The sequence below is a fragment of the Artemia sp. Qi Xiang Cuo genome, chromosome 9 (genome assembly GCF_049724085.1).
Source record: "Artemia sp. Qi Xiang Cuo chromosome 9, ASM4972408v1, whole genome shotgun sequence".
NCBI lineage: Eukaryota > Metazoa > Arthropoda > Branchiopoda > Anostraca > Artemiidae > Artemia > Artemia sp. Qi Xiang Cuo.
The window spans coordinates 57,608,505-57,628,737 of record NC_142802.1 but is presented as its reverse complement, the minus strand read 5'-3'; the positions used below and the strand labels follow the sequence as shown (position 1 = coordinate 57,628,737).

The 20,233-nt window shown below is 37.5% G+C and overlaps 1 protein-coding gene across 7 annotated transcripts in view; it reads right to left on the bottom strand.

Moving 5' to 3' along the window:
* The window catches only part of LOC148948866 (uncharacterized), a 289,113-nt gene that overhangs the window by 207,202 nt on the left and 61,678 nt on the right, over positions 1–20,233 (bottom strand). For all 7 annotated transcript variants that reach the window (XM_089094766.1, XM_089094770.1, XM_089094772.1 and 4 more), the window contains exons 2-3: positions 15,674–17,701; positions 7,738–7,827 (exon numbers count right to left, since the gene is read on the bottom strand). In XM_089094766.1, coding sequence (XP_088950892.1) covers positions 7,738–7,827; positions 15,674–17,642 — 2,059 coding nt within the window. In that variant the 5' untranslated portion in view covers positions 17,643–17,701. The remainder of the gene's footprint in view (positions 1–7,737; positions 7,828–15,673; positions 17,702–20,233) is intronic.

Sequence of the window (20,233 nt, the reverse complement as noted above, 5' to 3'; positions counted from 1 at the left end):
GTTGTCTCATTGTTGTTGCTTAATAATTGATGAATATTATGTTTCTTTTGTGGTTTAAAATTAATAATCCTAGGGAAATTTCAGCAAAAGATCTGATTTAATCATGGGAACGGTTTCCATGACAATCCTCTGACAGTCTGAATTTTGATGAATTCTTCCCCTTTGTTCATGTTCCAGATGTGCTCAACCGTTTGACTACAGGGAGTATTTCTAAATCAAAGCACGTTTTTCCACAGCGAACACTTATTCGAAGAGTAATATAAAAAAAATTAAATCACTTATCTACCAATGCACTAAAAAATAAAAAATTATTTCCAGATGTTCCATATGTGGTCAACCGTTTAACTCTATGGAATATTTCTAAATCAAAGCACGTTTTTGCACTGCGAACAGCGGCGGATCCAGGGGGGGGCCCCAAGATTTTCTGGCGCCCTCTCATCCATCGTGCAAACGACCCTTTTTTGTGAATGATTCAACTAAGGCCGACGCTAAAAAAAAAAAATCGGATACGCCGTCATTTTTTACTTTCTTTTTATCACATTATCTAAAGTTCAAATCCGACACTGCACGAATCATGATTATTGGGTTTATTTTTTGGACGTGATAAACGAGCAAAACATTTTGTGAATGCTTACGAGAAACGCATGTCTTTGGGGAGTTGCGTGGGTGGTTAGATCCAACCGGCGGGAGGCTAGGCGCGAGCGACCCTGCCACTGCCTTCGGAGTATTTTTGCTCCGTGTGTTAGACCAGACCAGTTAGACGGAAACGCATTTAAAATGGATCGGAAAAAAAAATCAGGGCATGAATATAGAACAGAGAAGAAACAAAGAATGATGGCGGAAAGCCGTAAAGGATCGAGGGACATCTCTGATTATTTTGCCAAGAAAGATCAGATTAAAGGTAAGCTTTTAAAGATAGAACAATAAGGAAGGAGTGTCGTTTAAAGTGGGTATCAACACTTCTAATTTCTAGCTTTAGCCCATTGTCGGATAGCTTTCCTGATAAGGCTCATTCGTCAAGCTTCATAGCGTACCAGCTGCTTTTGTTGTTATATATTGCATACGGTCCCTCTTGTACAGTGTTCTTCGTATGCAATTTGTCCGAAGTGTTTGACCTGATTTTTACCAGCCCACTCGTCTCGCCTGACGGTTATGATATTGGCTTAAAGCAGTATTTTTACCGACACACTGTGTCAGCTCTGAAATTATCTTTCAAATTCTTGCAGTTAAAGCTCTCTCTTTAGCCTTGTAAACTTCGGTGATAATTGTTTCGGGTTTCAGCTCTTGAAAAATATTTGTTAGCATATGTCGGGGATCGGTTCTTGGGGTTGCAAATTAAATTAGTGATGTTTAGGGTGGTATTTTATTTTAAAGTCCGGGTTTCCTAGAAATAGTTTTGGGGTATGAAAGTTCAAGATTGTTGGGGGAGTTTAAAGTTAATGTTGCTGATTCAGTTTATTTTCAAATTTAGTTCCAATTCTGCCTTCACCATGTTGAGAGTTAAATCTACTAAAGCAAGCCATTATACAAAGTGTATATACGTTTACAATAAATGTCTTGTGCAAACTTTAAAAGAGAAACTTTTTTGTTAGATGTTGAGACGACGGCAACTTCTGATGCCCGCTCTGAGTCGACGGTCGGAATGCACAAAAACGCATTCAGCCAGGAGAACGAACTGTCACCAACAACTCCGTCCACTTCACAGATGGCCTTCATAACAAACTTCGGCGAAACGACACAAACTGATCAGCTGACTGAAGGATCAAGAAGCAGTACTCAAACCTTGGTGGTACATAGCCCAACACTGATTTCACAGTCCCCGCACCCGCAGCAGAATCAAAGCGCCATTTTTTCGCCTGAAACTGACTTCACGCCGTCGAATGACTTTGGTATTGCAGTAGCGCTGAAAGAGCAAAATCAGTTGTCTTCTGGCGAAATTATGTTTTTTATGAACGAAAGGTGGAAGCCGAAGAACCAATCTGATCTTCCAGTCTCAACACAAAAGAGAAAAGGTGGCGAAGTCAAGCGTCGCTTGAATACCGAACATCTTGCCCGGTATCCTTGGCTCGCAGTGAGTCGTCATCCAGACCACGAAGGCCTTTGGTACAGTGTTTGTGTTTTGATGAGGAGCAACGAAAGCGGAGGAGGATGGTCGGCTTTATCTGGAGGCGGCGGAGGGCAAAAAATGGGAAAGTTCGTCTTGAAACCGCTAAAAGACTATTCGAAACTTACCGGGAAAGATGGTGCGCTGACAAACCATGCTGAAGCACAGTTTCACAAACACTTCCAGGAAAAAGCTGCCGCGCTGCTAACAACGTTTCAGCGCGGTAGTCAAGATCAAGATATCAGGAATGCTCTGGACTGTGAAAGGGTCAAGCAAATACAGCAGAACCGTGCACTCTTGAGAAGCGTTGTTGAAACTGTCAAGCTTTGCGGGGCACAGAATATCCCCCTTCGTGGCCACCGTGATGATGGCAAACTTGATATCCAAGACTCTGATGTCATTACAGCAGTAAACGACGGGAATTTCCGCCACCTACTTCGGTATCGGATTCAGAGTGGAGACTCGCAACTTAAAAATTTACTTGAAAATGCACCGATCAACGCCAAATATGCGAGTAAACAGATCCAGAATGAACTGATTGGAACAATTGGGGAAATGATAAAAACCGAAGTAGTGAGAAAAGCAAACAAAGCAACGGTTTGGTGTCTTCTTGCGGACGAGTCAACAGACAGGCAGACCAGGGAGCTGATGGTCATTGTTTGTCGTTATGTGTGTAAAACCGAGCAGGGATACGTGATTCGAGAAGATCCTTTTGCAGTTGTCGATGCCTTTCAAACCCTGTCAAGACTCGCTGGAGATGAGGAAAGTGACGACGGTAGAAGCATCGAAGAGAAGCTAGACGGCAAGAGCCTCGGGAAGCTGCTGTTGAGTGAGGTCAGGAAGTCAAATCTGGATTTGTCAAAGTGCGTTGGTCAAGGATACGACAAAGCTGCTAGCATGGCAAGCTTGACAAATGGTGCTGCTGCTGAAGTTAAACGCCAGTGTGAACTGGCAGATTACTTCCACTGTGTGAGCCATGCCACAAATCTCTCATGTTCAAAGATAGTTTCAGTTCCCATTCTGCGCAATGCCCAAGACGTTGTTCGAGACACAATTTCTCACTTCAGCTCAAGTGCCAAGAGAACAAGACTTCTAAAAAAGCATCTTATCGCGGACAAAGCTAAAACAGAGACACTCGTCAGTCTTTGTACGACGAGATTTGTAGAGAGACACGAAGCAATCAGCAGGTTTTGGGACTCCCTTCCGTCGATCGTTTCTGCTCTGCAGGAGATGGAAGGATGGCACGATCGAGAGGCAAGTAGCAGAGCTTATGCATTACGATCCTGCATTGAAAAATCAGATACACTCGTAGGACTGGTTTGCCTGAATTCGTTTTCGTCGATCATGAAACCTTTGGCCGAGTTACTACAACAGAAGGATGGTGACCTCGTGAGAGCCTTGTCCCTCATTAGCAGCGTGAAGGCAATGCTGGAAGATATGCGATCACATGCCGAAACCAAATTCAGACTGCTTTACGAAGATCTTCTAAAAATGGCCGAAAAGATTGATGCTACCATCAAGGTAACGCAGCCACGCATAGCTTCACGTTCTACATACCGGGCAGGGGTATCCAAGATGGATCCAGAAAGTCATTATAGGATGGCGGCATTTATTCCAGCCCTGGACACCATGCTGCTTGATTTTACGGAGCGGTTCAGCTGCCATTTTACGAATGCTGCAAAACTTTCAGCTTTGATCCCGGCTGTGGTTAATGGCAAACGCTGGGAGGACGTTCAGCCAGGGTACGAAAAGTACAAGGAGCTGCTCGTCGGTACGGAGATAGACGTTAAAACCGAGTTCGAGATTTGGAACAAGTATTGGTCTAAGGAAACCGTGCAAAAACCGAAAACAGCTATTTCAGCGCTGAACAGTTGTCAGGAAAATGTATTTCCCAACATCTTCGCATTGTTGACAATTCTCGCGACGGTTCCTGTGTCAACCAGTGAAGCAGAACGAATGTTTTCAAAGGTTGACAGGACATGTTCATCAATACGAAGCACGATGACTGAAGAGAGGTTGGAGGCTCTACTACTCATGCAGACTTACAGAGACGAACTGCCGAAAACAGACGATGCTATCGATATGTTCGCTCTCAGAAAAGCTCGCCGATTGAGTTTAGTTGTGTAGTGTGGTACTGTTTTTATTTTCTTTTGCTACGTTTTACCTTTATGAGCATATTTGGCAGTGTTTTCATATAAATAAAGAGCTATCAAATTAGTCCTGTATAATCAGTTTTTGGCGCCCTGTGTCCGGCGCAGCCCCCCCCCCCAAGATTTTCCTCTAGATCCGCCGGTGACTGCGAAAACTTCTTTTTAAAAATAATATATACAAAAATCTCTTATCTCAAAATGTACTAAAAAACAAAACAAAATATTTCTTTCTTTATGCTACATAAAAATGAAAGCGCTGGGTACTAAAGATTAATCATGATTGCACCTGTAGCTGCAACCTAGTAGAGACCAAACCAGGGCCCATAGTAAATAAAAATTGAAAAACATGTTTAAAAAATAGTTAAAAAAATAGTTAAATGAATAGTTAAAAAAATAGTAAGTAAGGAAAATGGCCATTCATAACTCGTTCAGGAATAATAGCTATTACCTTGATTAGGCTTAATGGTAAAATATTATTTCAAAGACTGATTTGTGAGAATTTAATACTAAAGATAAAAGCAGGAGTGGTCATTCAATGACATATTTTTACAACTATTCAAGAACAACCCTTGCATCATAACTTACCCAGGCTTTCATTTTTTCATCTTAAGAAATTTGATTTGTTTCGGTTGTGGCACAATTTCTTTTTCAGTTTTGTTTTACATTTTTTAAAAAAATCATTTTTTCAGTTTTCTTATAATATTTTAATTTAATTTTTAAATATCACATAAATCTTGTAATTAATTTTCGTCCCTACTATTTTACTATAAGGATTCCCTGTTCATGCTCATGATTCTGGCTGGTACTACATAATGTCCAGACCACGCCTATTTCTCCTTGAAAACAAAACATATTCATAGTATTACCTACAGGCGTTTCACCATTCTTAAATGTTGGTATATGACGATGATCTTTCTTACACGATAGTGCAAGAAAGATCAACAAACAGCGTTAACAAACAACGTTACAAACAACGAACAGCGTTAAAAAACAACGTTACAAACAACGTTAAATAAGAACATTTAAAATCCCAAGAGATAATGCTTGTTAGCTTGCTTTAAAAATACACAGCAGAAACGTTGATTTTAAGAATAATTGTAGCAGAGATTCAAACGGAGAGACACCTATCCAGGAAAGGATTTTAAATAATCTTTATTATCGAAATCAAAACTGTTAGCACTCAAGGTTGTTTTTTTTTTTTTTTTTTTTTTTTTTTTTTTTTTTTTTTTAGCCAACATCCAAATATAAAACACCATCCAAATATAAAACAACAACCAAATATAAAATGATTACATCCCAACTGTGGAATTTTATGAATTCCTTTTATATATTTGTTTGTATTAGTGAATTCTTATTGCAGAAATCGAAGCACTATTTTCTTTTTTTTCTAGTATTATTTGTATTAGGAAAAAAAAATACAAAAAAAAACAAAATATTACGCTTATTACGCAGCAGATTTTTAATTTTATCAGAAACAGCATCAGTGATTGTACTCTGGGGATATCCCCCCCCCCCGCCCCTACGAAGAGGATTCTTATTAATTTTTAGAATGAAGGCTAAAATTTGAAGGATTCTTTTTTTTCTCTTTTTTTTTACTTTTAACCTTTTAAGTAGAGTTCAGCAAAAGGTCTAAATTACGGAAAGTACTTCGTTGACGACCCTTCTCTGCAATTTAGATTTTGATACTTTTTTTCTTTTTTGTTCACTGCATTTAGTATGCACATAACAGTTAAATTCCGGTGCAACATTTTAAAAATTAAAGTACTGTTTGCAATTTTTTGTTGTTGACTTTCAGGTGAGTTTCAGCACTGATACAATAAACTCCCAGCAATTTTGATGATTATATTGTTTTTACCCATGGTATATAGTGTGTGAATAACCATTAAATTACGGTGAAACGTTTAAAAATGAAGGTGCCAATTTTAATTCTTTGCTGGTGACTTTCGGGCAAATTTCAGCACCAGTGCTTTTGTTAACTCCCTACAACTTAGGATTTTTATGGTTGTTTCCTTTTTTCCACGGTATAAGTATACATTTAACCACATAATTACAGTCCAATATTTTGAAACTAAAGTTCTGATTGTAATTCTTTGCTTGTGACTTTCGGGAAAATTTCATCTCCAGTACAACAAACTAGCCACAGTATCAAGCGGATTATCAATATTTTGTTATCTGGGACAGTTTTAGTGAATGAAACTTGCAAAAAGGAATTTCGACTTCTAAAATTCCTACATTTCTAGTAAAACCATGAAAAAATTAGGGAAATTGTTCAGAAGTTCCAGTACAATTCTAAAGCTGCTAATCGAATATAAGTTTTATATAAAAACTTGTAAATGGAACCTTGTAAGTTAAAATTTATAAGCTTTTCATAGGATCATAATTAATATTCTTGAGACTTAAGGGTTTGTTGTATTTTTTTTGCTGGTGACTTTCGGGCAAATTCCAGCACAACTACTACAGACTAGTCACAACACCAAGAAGCTTGAGACTGACCAACTAGATTCCTCCATCGTTCCACTCTCAAATCTTTGGCCTAAGGCACTCCCAAGACACGCCTAAAGTGATTTCGTCATTTTCTGAGCCTAGTCTTGGGCATTCAGTCGCACCACTCTCCTTATATGGCTTATCTAACACACTTATTCTGCAGACGGGGGATGATACGGGGGATGGCGACGGATAACATGTCAATAACAATGACTAAGATATCTTTTTAAAGGTACGTATGCTACTGGCTACAGCAAACAGCATTAACAATATACAGTATATCTGTATATTTGCACATTCATCATTGTGTGCGAATGCGAAGGGCTCTTTTTAGAAGGAGTTACGAAAAGTGTGGTTCAATCCCACTCTTTAGGGCTATAATAGAGCACGTTCTGCGGATGAAGGATGGCAGATTGCCAAAAATTGTCCTTTTTGGCCAACCGTCTAGGGCTAAACGGAAAGCAGGTTGTACCCGGTTGGCGTGGAAGAATGTCGTAAAGAAAGATTTAAGGGAAATAGAAACTTCCTGGGAGGGTCTTTGAATACATTAGGATGGAGGAAGAGCGTACGTAGCTGTGTTGGCCTCAGCGCGGCTTGGTGCTACGGTGAGTTGTTGTTAGTAGTAGCAGTAGTTTGAACGTTCACAAGGGAGTTATCTAATGGACATGTTTGCAGAGGAGTATCTACTTTGCAAAGGGTAACTGGGGCCTCTCCTGGTTGGGGAAGAAATATTAATTATTTTTAATTCAAAGACTGCCTCATTTCGCTATATACCTGTTTTGATCGAAATGAACCCGCATTATCCAGCTCAACAGTGCAATTTCATACATATTCCCTACAATTAAAATCGAAAAAAACAAGATCCCGCAAAAAGGTCCAAACCCTTAATTTGCTCTCTTGTAAAATACAGAACGTTTTAGAAACGATCTTTTGTCTTGGACATAGAAATATCCAATATATCAAATGGTATAGAAGTAATATTGGCAAAATGACACGTACTATTACCAGAATCAGCTAATCTGCTTAATCCATCATCCGTCGTCGATCGATGCAGTATAGGAGCAGGTGGGGGCGGAGTACTTGAAAGCCCTAGAATAAATAGTCAATTTATTTCTGCACCAGTGACTTTAATTTCATTCCCAAAAGTTTCTAGGACATCAACTACATTTTACGCTTCATTTATGACACTGTAAACTTAGCAGTAGCCAAAGACTTTAGCAATAGATCCCATAAAAGTTTATTTGATGAATTTTAGAAATTTTCAGAATCGTTTGAGCGAGTGCATAATTACCAACTAGAGATAGAGGAAGGGCGTTCAATCGGGGTCCAAAAACGGACCCCGATTGAATTCTTCAAGAAAATTATGAGAAAACGCTGAACATTTGGACTATAGTATACAACTCATTATAGCATCGGGATCTACCCTTTAAAGAATCACTAATTGCCTTTAAAATTGACGTTATTTGTTTTTTCTTTGAGATGAAGAAACAGTTGAAATTTTGTATGGGGACAAGACTATGCAGTACTGCAGGAAAAATATTCTTTTCCCGGCTTATAGGATTTTCGGCTGAATTTTTCAACTTCTGACCGTAGGATTCTCCATCAAATGCCGTCCAATCTTAACAACTTTGTGCAGCGAACCAAGAACAGAGGTCTTCCTCCCAGGGTTATCCCGAGACTCATTTCATTGGAGGGGCGATCTTCGTAAATTTTACCGAATTTATGCCGTTTTTACCTGATTTATGCCGAATTTTCTGCAGAAATCAAGAATTTTGCTAAATTTCGGGCAATTTTGCAAAATTTCTAAAGAAATTTTCGCCTTCGGCAAAAATTTTATCGAATGCCAAAAACGTTGGAGGGGAGGTGCACCCCTCCATGCCCCCTCCCCCTTGGGACGCCCCTGCTTCCTGCAACCTTTGGCACCTGTACGTATAGCATTTATGAAATAAAAAGGAACAAATATTAGGGAGCTACATTATTTGGGTCTAGTTGGGAATTCATACCTCATTCATAATTATAACAGGGTAACTTCATTGATTTCAGATATCAGTAGCTTTGAAATTTAAATTACGTTTTTCCTTCGATTTCTTTCTTTTTTTATAACACAGTACAACTGTTAGAAACCAAATTACAATACTTAATATATTACAAATTATTGTGGCTAAGTTGGTAAGTATAGTTGGTAACTCAGACCTCATTCATAATTATAACAGGGTAATTTCATTGATTTCAGATATCAGTAGCTTTGAAATTTAAATTACATTTTTCCTTCGATTTCTTTCTTTTTTTTAACACAGAACAACTGTTAGAAACCAAATTACAATACTTAATATATTACTAATTATTGTGGCTAAGTTGGTAAGTATAGTTGGTAACTCAGACCTCATTCATAATTATAACAGGGTAGTTTCATTGATTTCAAATATCAGTAATTTTGAAATTTAAATTACGTTTTTCCTTCGATTTCTTTCTTTTTTGTAACACAGAACAACTGTTAGAAACCAAATTACAATACTTAATATATTACTAATTATTGTGGCTAAGTTGGTAAGTATAGTTGGTAACTCAGACCTCATTCATAACTATAACAGGGTAGTTTCATTGATTTCAAATATCAGTAATTTTGAAATTTAAATTACATTTTTCCTTCGATTTCTTTCTTTTTTGTAACACAGAACAATAAAAACAATAAAAACCTGGGCAATCCAAGATCATAATATCATAACTATTTCAGAGTTGCTATTTCTATTAGCACCTACTACTACTACAAACAAATCACTACAGCACCAAGCCACCTGAGGCCAACAAAGCTAAGCACGCTCCTCCCTCCCTCTCAATCTTCTCAAAGCCTCCCTCTTTACTCCCTCCCAGGAAGTTCCCATTTCCGTTAAATCTTTCCTTACTTCATCCTCCCACCCCAATCGGGGACGAACTGCTTTTCGTATGGCCCTAGACGGTTGGCCGACAAGGACAAAAGTTGCCGATCTGTCATCCGTCATCCGCAGAACCTGTCCTAGCTATCGCAGCCTTTTCTCGGTTGGTCAGTCAAATTCCCAAAACAATCCGTAGGCAATTTCTCTGGAAATCATTTAGCAAATCCTCTCTCCATTTTTGGAGCGCCCACGCTTCAGAACCCTACATGACCACTGTATAATTGTAGCCTCCAATATTTTAATCTTGGTTCGCAGACTTATTTTCATGTTCTTCCTAACTTTTTTCAACTGTGAAAAACACCCTAGGCCTTGGCTATTCTCTTTTTAACATCTTCACTGCACCCACCGTCTTTACTAACAATACTTCCTAGGTGTCCACTTGATCGATCTTCTCGTTACCCAACATCACATTTTCACCTTAACTTATTCCTAGTCTTAGCGACTGAGTCTTCTTAAAACATTAATCTTAAAACCTATTCTTGCACCCTGAACTCGCATAACCTCTAAAAGTTCATTCATTCTGCTGACATTTTCATCTAGAATGTTAAAATCATCAGCATAATCCAAGTCCAGGAAAATTTTACTTCCCCATTTGATTCCGTGTTTTCCCATTGCGTTGCTATGCTCCTTAGGACTAAGTCCATCAAAATCATCAACAGGCTTTAATTTCCTCGAAGGGCTACATTCCTTAAGGTCACCATGCAGCGCTGTTAGCAGTCCCAGTTTTGGCTAGGAAAACCCGTGAAAGGTCCACCTTGATGCCACAATGAGGTCACGCAAGCAGGATTTCCCTGTCGGACGGAGAAAGGATCCTATGACAGAACAGAGACCCCAAACCATCTCATAGCACCGGAACAGCGTCAACCTTTTATACTCTGCCTATTCTCGTAAGGTCATTTCTATTAGCGTGAGTGGATAAATGCAAAAATTCCCGAGGGGAGCTTTTAGTGGCCTCTTGAGGTCTATCCAATAAATACACGTAGAGGTGGATCAAGGTTGTAAAGTACCTAGTAAAGAACGAACCACGGCCCACAGTAACCCAAAGTTTAAAAATACATTTTAAAAAACAGTCTAGTGAGAAAAAAATGCCGTTTGTAATTAATTCAGGAATGGTAACTATTATTTTGGTTAGTCTTAATAGTAAAATATTATTCTGACAAAAGTTACGTGAATTTTGAAAAAGAGCCTGAAACCCCTCGAAAATGACGTCGCATCGAAACAAAAAGTACACCATTGGAATCATAAGTGTCTTAAACCCAAACAGGAAAATAATAGCCCCTCTCCTACCTTAAACAAGAAGGAAAATCACTTTCATATGGGCAGCACTAATGTGTCCTCTTCTTTGGTTTTTCCCCTCACCACTAGATGAGCAATAGAGCATCATAGAGAGCTATTTGAGGGCTCATTTGAAAATGCTATATCTACGTGCCTTTTGTAAGTGCAATTCATTTAGAAGCAAGGCTCCCCTCTATGACAGTAGACGGTGTGTCCACACCAGTAAATTAAGTGTAAATTGAGTGGTGGGAAACATCCGAATGGAATATCTCAATATAGTGAATTATTAGGCAATTAAATATTAGCTTAGAGAAAACAATTACTTTCTGGTCGTGATTTCTTTTAAAAGCCTTTTTAGGATATTTCTTTCAGCATTTAAGTTCTCTTCAATGTTAGTAAGCAGTGTGTCAATGCCTATATATAGACTCTGATCCATTTATCAGTCAGGGGAAACAATTACTTCTCAAATTACTTTTTTACATTTTAAAGAAAGATTTGAGCTAGGTAAATGAAAGTTTTAGAAACTTTCATGAACTGATATCTGGGCTGATTTTCAAAATTTCTATTGACCTGGTTCTACAACTATCTTCCACTATCAGCAACAATAGATATAGAATCACAAAATGAATGACTTAACTAGATTCTCGGTTTAGAATTTCAATTATTCTGCTTTTCTTCTGTTCCTTCAAACAAATAACATTAATATCTACTAGAAAAATCTGCCAAAAGCTATTCCATCAAAGGTCCCTCCAGTCAAGCATTAACAGTAACAGCAGGAAGCATATATAAAGAGAGAACATGGACCTAGCAACTGCTAACATAGAAATTACTACCAAACCCAATGTTCACCTAAAGTATGTAAAATGCCGAATAACTATATTTGTGAAAGGAAATAGAAACATAAGAATTGGAAAGGAGCAGAGTTGTCTTTTCAAGCACACGACCAAAGAGTAGGGGTAACAAATAATAGTGGAAATTGGCGGTAGTGTCAAGATAAAAACTATCAACACCATCTAGCGTTTGGCGACACTTGAAATCTTTTATCAGGGAACTTCGTGTAATTGGTAAAATTAAGATAGTAAGAAGTATCTGATCTGAGATCCTAACAGAAAAATGATTACAGAGCTTGAAAAAATATCAAGTGTCGCCACATGCTAAATGGCGTTGTTAGTGTTTTTCTTTTGACACTAGCACCAGTTTCCACTCCTGTAAGTTACCCATACTAGTAGCACACGATTGTTAAAAATCTTAAAAATCAGCAAAGTTACAGCAAACAGAACTCTAGACGAAAACAGTCTCAAATGATTAGAATATGAAATACCAAGTATACCTAAAATCAATAAATTCAACACAAATTGAACAATCCTAACCCTTAAAAGAGGACATAGCTAAAATTGAATGAGAATGCTGCTTTTCATACCCATTTCTTCTTTGAGCTTTCGGTAATATTCAGTAAAGGGTACATAGAGTACTTGAAGGCAATTCCTCAAATAGGAATTGAATCTTCTCAAACACATGATGCAACTTAATATATTATATAAATAATATGCATATTATATACTAAACATTTCTATGGATTACTATAAATATCTGCATACAAGATGCATATGGGCGTAGAAATATCTTCAAATTTCTATGCACCTTGCACGTGGCATTCTGCAAATTTAGATGCAGTCAGGAGTGCATTGTCTGCTTAAATAGAGTAATCCACGTCTGATCAGTCATTTTTTATTGAGAGTCTACATTTTTAAAAGAGAAACGTTTTGAGACTCAGAATTCAATTTACACATAATTTACTGGCATGGACACGCTGTCAATTGAAAAGAAGGCGAGCATAGTTTCTGAAAGAACAACCCAAATCTATTTCGGCATCACTAAGAGTTCATGCCTTGAAATTTTGCACTAATTCCCTCACACTATCAGAAATAGCAACTTTGAAGCAATTATGAACTTTCTTTAATACTTCGATGAAAGTAGTTGAACTTAAAGTTTAAAACTTAACTTTTTTCGCATGCTGATCAATGGTCTGCATTGCGCAGGTACTGATCTACTGATTTGCTGCTTTCGGCCGGGAATGCAAGGCGGGGTTGGGGGCAAATCATACGAGGCTTCCCGTGTTTTCCCCCTAGATTTCTCCAGGTACCCATTTAAAGCTGGGTCGGCTCTGGCTGAGCTTACAGAGTCACACTATTGACACCCGTTCCAAACCAAAACAAAGCAACACCAGGTCTCGAATGAAAGTAGTTGAGCTATGAAAAATAACTTTTGGGGATCAACTCAGATATCAATCTTGAAATCTCTGAATGTTTTATTTCCAAGAATCCAGTACTTCATCCATAAATCTTAACAAAATATGTTCCGAGAGTGACTGCCTAGCTTATTATATACCGACCCTAGATAAATACCTAAAAAATTTCGAATTAACTTACCCCCACTGACATAAGTTCAAATGGCTAAACCTATAGCCAAAACCAGTATATCTATAAACAAAACGAAAAGCAGGTCGTCCCCGAATGGGAAGGAAAGAGGCGTAAGAAAGGACTAAAGGAAATTGGTACTTCTTGGAAAGGTGTAAAGAGGGCTGCTTTGAATTGGTTGGGATGGGGGAGAGTATGCACAGCTGTGTTGGCCTGAGGCGGCTTGGTGCTGCAGTAAGCTCTTAGTAGTAGTAGCAGTATTAGTAGAAAAAAACAATTTCATTTGACACGAAAGCAAGGCACCGTAAAAAAAAAGAAAAAAAAAATAATAATAATAAATCGTAGAGTAGAGCTGCCAGAAAGTATGAGAAGACAAATTCTTCTCATACTTCAACCCTGTTCAAAGTTGAAAGATGTTAAGGATAAAGGTCTAAGTAGAGATACGCGATGGAAAGTAATACCCTGATTTGCATAGCTGTTTAATTTATTTATAAGCGAGCTACTTCGAGGTAATTGACTCGAAAAACTGTTGTTTCTAGGATAATAGTTGGGAAGGACAAACTGTGGGGATGAAGACCAAATGGGCCTGTTCCCAAAAATATAAAAAAAAGAGTAGATTACAATTAAACGTACAATAGGTCCCTGAAAAACATTCTGTTCCATTCACTTAACCAACCATTTACGCAATTGTAACGTTAAAGAATGTTTCGAAAAGTAAATTTTAAAATCGCAAGTGCTTCGGAAAATAAAATTATTGTTTTCTAAACACATTTAAGCTCTGCGAGGAGAAAAAGGTGAGTCTCATTTTTGTCACAAAAATCATAATTTGGCTCACAAAAGATGAAACTAAGATATTTATGATTCGTCCGGAAGGCGCTGAGGATAGCCGCCCTAAAAAAAGATAAACCAAGAAAATCAGAGGGATGTTTTTTGCTACAGTATTGTTGACTTTATACAATCCATAAACATAGCTGTAAACAGAAATAACTGCGACATTTTTTTTTTTTTTTTTTTTTTTTTTTTTTTATAGCAAAAGATGCCTAAAATATAAACAAAATCAGGGAATTTAGTTTTAAACTCTGGAAATTTAGTTTTGACCAGGACTGTGTCAAAACTCTGTGTCAAGGACTGTGAGTCTGAGTCGGTATACTGAAAATGTCTGGAGTCGGAGTTTTAGTAAATTTTGCTAAACGGAGTCGAAGATGGAGTCGTTATACTGAAAATGTCTGGATTCGGAGTTGGAGTCGGTTATAACTTAAAAATCTAGTTAAATGAGCTTTAAAAATGGGATGTGGAGTCGGAGTTTTAGTAAATTTTTGCTAAATGGAGTCGAAGATGGAGTCTGTATATTGAAAATGTCTGGAGTCGGAGTCCGTTATAACTTATAACCGACTCCAAACCCCTGGTTTTGATCCAAAAGGTTTAGGGATCCTTTAAAACAGTAGTTTTCACTCTGTTCAAAGCAATTTGCTCTCGGTGCGTCTTCTTTAAAACGGATCCCTTTTTTTTAACAAAACAAAAGACCGTAAATAATGATTAACCAACCGTTAATCAAAACACTTTCATTAAATACAACCATCCAATTAAACACTTTCAAATTTTTAAGCCAAATTGAATTAATTTGTTATATTTTCAAAGTTATAATTTTAAACTAGGATTGTCAAATGTGAATTAATTTTTTGAAGGATGTATTTAGCGCTTCATTTAAAAAATTACAAATGTATTTTATTGACTCAAATGAACAAAGGCTAAAACAAAGTTAAAAATATTCAATTCAAAATTCATTAAAATAAGGGGGGTTGTTTCCGCTCTTTACAAAATATCACTTTCTGCTTAGATATTCACACATTAGTTCGCTATCAGACGTTTTGAAAATTCTTGTGGGATCTCCGGATACTGGGGGAGAGGGGTGTGTTCAAGCATCTAGTATGATCCTAGACAATGAAATAAAGATATCAGAATTGTACTTAGAAGGGGGCATATGCCATTCTCTTGGTGTGATGATACGATCTGATAATATTTGTTCAGTTTCGAGGAATTTACTAGGCTTTTACAAAAATCTCGATTGTAAGGCGTACAAATATCCCCATGGCAACAAGTCATAACAGTAGAAGAAACTATCTTTAGCCTTGAAGATTTTTTTTTCATTTTGCAGTTGCTCTTGAAAACGAGTTTCTCTGATTCCACCGGAAGAAGAAGTCCGAGCGGACTAAAAGCATACTTTTTATTGTTTACTTTTTTTAAAGGCGGGATGGATTCCAAACTGAAATAAAGACAATTATTGACAAGAAAATATTTTACAAATCTCACCAATTAAATTCTCATCCTGAATCAAACTAGGCTGATTATCAAGATCTTTGGCCAAGCTTTGACTCTTCAAGAACTGTTCAACTTGTTTTGTATAATCTGGCTTAACAGAAACAGCACGAGGGTCAGCTTGCAAAGCAGGGGGGAAAATCGGGACACCTTGCCCTAGTTGGGTATTGAAAGGATTGAAGCTTGCACGAAGCTGTCCATTTGCAATCGGTGGTAGAAAACTCGGCTTTGTTGGCCTTATTGTGGCAGGGGGGCCAATATAAGTAGAAGGCATAGATCCACAATTTTGAACAGGCAAAGCTGTCATAGTAATTGTCGGTGATAATGCTACAGGCTCAGATGGTGGCTGTGACATAGCACGTAATGTGGCTAATGAGGGTTTTGGGTCAGGTTTGATTGGCTCACTCTGAGCTCTGGCAGAAGAATCGAAGATCGAGGTTCTTAGCAATGTCTCTTCTATAGCCTGCATCTGTCGATTGATTAATGGATCTAGTTGTGGTTGTTCTTCTTTTCTCTGGAGAGTTTGTCTTTTAGTTTGAGAATTGGTACCAGTGTTATTCATAGTAATTTCCGAAGTATCAACTGGCTTTTTGTCATTGACTTCAATTGATAATTTTCTTTCAAGAAATCGATCTGAATCGCTTTCTACTTCAACTTCAGATTCAAAATCAGATGAATCGGGATATGGATACATTTGTCTAACTGGTAAATCGCGTTCTTTGGTGATTTTTAGTTGAGGTTGAGGTGGATTGTTTTCAACATCACATACATAGGGTTCTTCACTGAGGCTGATTGATTCGGCCTGTTCTTCTAAAACAGGCTCTGCAAGCCTCCTAGCAACATATGAATTTCCTAGTCGATTCTTAGCATCTTTTTCAACGAACTCGTCCTCGCATGTTACAAGGGATGGATCTTCCAATAGCTCGCAAGGACTTAGATTTTCCTGAGGATAGCTCGTTGAAAACTGAAACAAGCTATAAGATCCATCAGCTTTATTTTGTATCTGCATAACCTCTTCAGGTTGTTCAAAATCATTGAGATCTACAATATTAGTATTAATTTTCGTTGGGTTACTAGTAGACTCTATCCTTTTGGCGAAGCCAGGCTTGAAATTTTTGACTGTGATATATTCAGGACTAGTTTCATAGGCCCGTCCATTTGTGAGGTATTCAGGACTACTCGTATCCTCAGCTGTAATCCCATTAGTCTCAGTTCTAGCACCATACCTACGAGGTGACTTATCATACTGAACTATTTTTTGTTTATCGTTTGAATTTTTATTGTGAACAGGAGTAGCTGCTTCACTCTGAGTTTGACTAGTCAAACCACCACTTTCACTGAGTGATGAAATCTCTTCGGAAGAAAAACTCTTCAATAACCCAAGAGATCTTCGATTGAATCGTCGAGCATATGGCTGACATTCACTTTCATCATCACTATCAGTTTCTCTAAATTTATTCTCACTAATATCATCATATATCACAGTTCCACACGCATGATTCCTCGCACGAGAAGGGAATCTATCATCATTAGGGGAAAACTTCTGAAATTCTACAGAATCAACACTCTCTGAGCCATCCCAGGAAAGAGGACGATGATATCGTTCATTGGGGGAATTGATGACCTGAAGATCTTTCAGTCGTGTGAGTCTATTTGCACGTCTGTGTCTATCAATAAATCTTCTATCTATTCGGGGTCTAGACGACTTCGGCCTCATTTTCCTTGCAATACGTCTAGCTTCTAAAGGCGATGCTGCAGACTCTTGGTAGTGCTGACAGGTTTTGTCATGCAGTTGTCTTGGTCCTGATTGCACAAAATCACCAGCAGTAGGGGGAATGTTAGATCCCCTTAAATTAACACTATTCGCTATTTTTGGCTTACAACGAGGGAAAAGTTGTTCAATAGCGTCTTCAAATTCAGAGTCTGTGAGTGAAATTTTTAAACCTTTCCTTTGCTCAACCATGCCTGTGTCTCTTCAAAGCAGATAATACAATGCATCTTGATATGAAACGAAATATATTCCTGTAAACAAAAGAGAGCTGGTAAACAGGGTGTCTTTACATATACATCAATACATGACACTGCACTTCAAATGCTTTTGAAATTTGTTAGGTACACTATTTTTTTTCTTTTTTTTTTGTGAACCGGTATGACCATTTTTTTCCATTACTGTTTTCTTCGTATATGAAACTTTACGTGGAAACTGTTAGTAGTAATAGACGAAACTAAATAGCACAAGCTTCCGGAGTCTCATACCTGAGATTCTATTTTTTTGTAGTTTCTATTCTTAATTGTGTTTTGTCAGTTAATAAAACTTCGTAATGGATAAGCCGCATATTTATCACATTTTTATTTCTAATCAAAGCTTTTCCTTGTTGTATTATTTGAGCTTTTCTAAAAGATAAAAAAGGAGCAAAATTCCTTTTTTCTTTGTAGGCTAAAAACCTGTAAAATGTTACAGGCTTGTTACAGGTCTAGGAAAAGGATAACTAATTTAAGGTATTCCGTTGAAAATATGTAAAATGTTACGGGCTTGACATTGAGATTTCAATATTATGGTCGACATCTCCTGAAGAGGAGTGTGCGCCCCTTAAGACCCAAGCAATTCCCCCCCCTCGCGTCGGCTAAGCAGTTGCAATAGCTAATGAAACAATCCGTTGAAAAGCTTAATTTCTTTGGAATGAAAACTAAATGCCTGAAAAAAAAACATGTGACGGCAGACAAGAATGATCTGCCACACGCGTTTTGCACATTTACCGTTCATACACATTCCAAACAACGCATTACCTGAAATAACCAGAATAAAAACGATATAACGTCCTGCATTACAAGTACAAAAGATGAAGAGGTTTAAATTTACAACACATAAAATAGAAGGTATTACCGTATGTATTAGAACATACAAGGCCAAGTTGTAGGAAACATGAATAAAACATAAGATTTTATATTGCACATTTGATCAAGCTCAAGAAAAGTATCGCGTGCCACGTAACCCTGAAAAAATGTTAAGCAAGGATTAAATAATCGATATCTATCAAGGGGTAGAAAGCTTTCAGTAACGTGCAATTTGTGTTTCTTCAAACTCTTCCGAAACCCCGCAATGTAAAATGCCTATTCACCAATTTTGTTGGGGGGGGGGCTAAAATGAGTAAGCAAGCTGAAAAATAATTCATGTTAACCAGAAAAGCAGCTTTTGTAGTTTTTAATCAATAAAAGAAGAGTAGTTAAGCAAATCCAGCAGAATTTAGGATGGGGGCAATAGTGTAGCTCCAAAATATTCATCTATACAGGTTTAGCAAAAGAAAACATGCCCAATTAGATGCCCAAATCATATATGCGCTAATCTTTGAGTAAATACTAACCAATATTCACAATCAGACAAAATTTAACAGAGTAAAAATGACAAAAGTCTGTTCTTTCTTCTTAAACAGAAAGTAGAAAAAAAAATTGTCAAAAGTCTTGTTACAGCCTTTAGACACCATTGATAAAAAGTTGCCTGGTTAATTTCATTAGAGAGAAGTTTTACTTAATGATGCCCAAGGTACACCATAGTTACATCTGTTGGTAAATACTACAAGTTTAATGATGATATGTACTTTTACTTTATTTTAAAGTCACTTTTATACTTGAATTACAGAGGAGGAAAATTTTAACGGCAAGAAATTAGGAGGGTGAAAATGAATCTTTCAAAATCTAGAGAGAGATTTAGTTTTTTTTCAATTTTTCAATAAGAGTGCCGAAAAAATTTTTCGCCGAAAATACCAAAAATATATTTTTTATAAATATGGGGGGCAACAAATCGTGGTATTCTTGACCCCCCCCCCTCCATTGAAACTACTGAAAAATTGCTTTGAAAACATATATCAAGACTAATTTACTCCCAAGTGATGTCATGTTTTTGTATCTTTTGCCAGATTCTTCCTATAGATGGGAAAACTGGTGTTTCCAGTTTCCATCTGGTCTAATTTAAAAAAAAATATGCCTAAATTTTCACTTTGACTTCACAATAATAATTGAACGCTTCACGACTCAAGAGTTGAACGCTGCGTGACTTAAAAATTGCGAACGGGATAAATTATTGGCAGTGTATTCGTATGTATATTTGGTTTAATCTGCAAGCTTGACTATAGTGCAGTTCGGGCACAATTGTCAAGTAATGCTAAGTCCTATCAGCACCGATTTTAAATAAAAGAATGGAAAAAAGTGTCATTTGCACCCATGAGCGCCCATATGGGGGCAGGGGGACTCGAGCCCCCTGGCTGAATGACACTGCCTTATATATTTACATTTTTGTTTTGAGATTTCCATTATACAGCATTGGAAGGCCGATTAGATCAGGTAAGCCCCCCCCCTCCAAAAAAAATCAGCTTATGGTCGCCCATGTTTGCACCCATCAAGCTTAAAATTAAGCGGTCTTGTTGTTTAATAGGTGTGCATTTGCAAGTGTGCACAATTAGTAGATTCGCATCCAAAATAGAGCAAGCTTAAAATAGTCACTATTGATCTGAACGTAAAAAGAAGGTTCCTAAAGTATCTAAAACTCGAACTTATTCG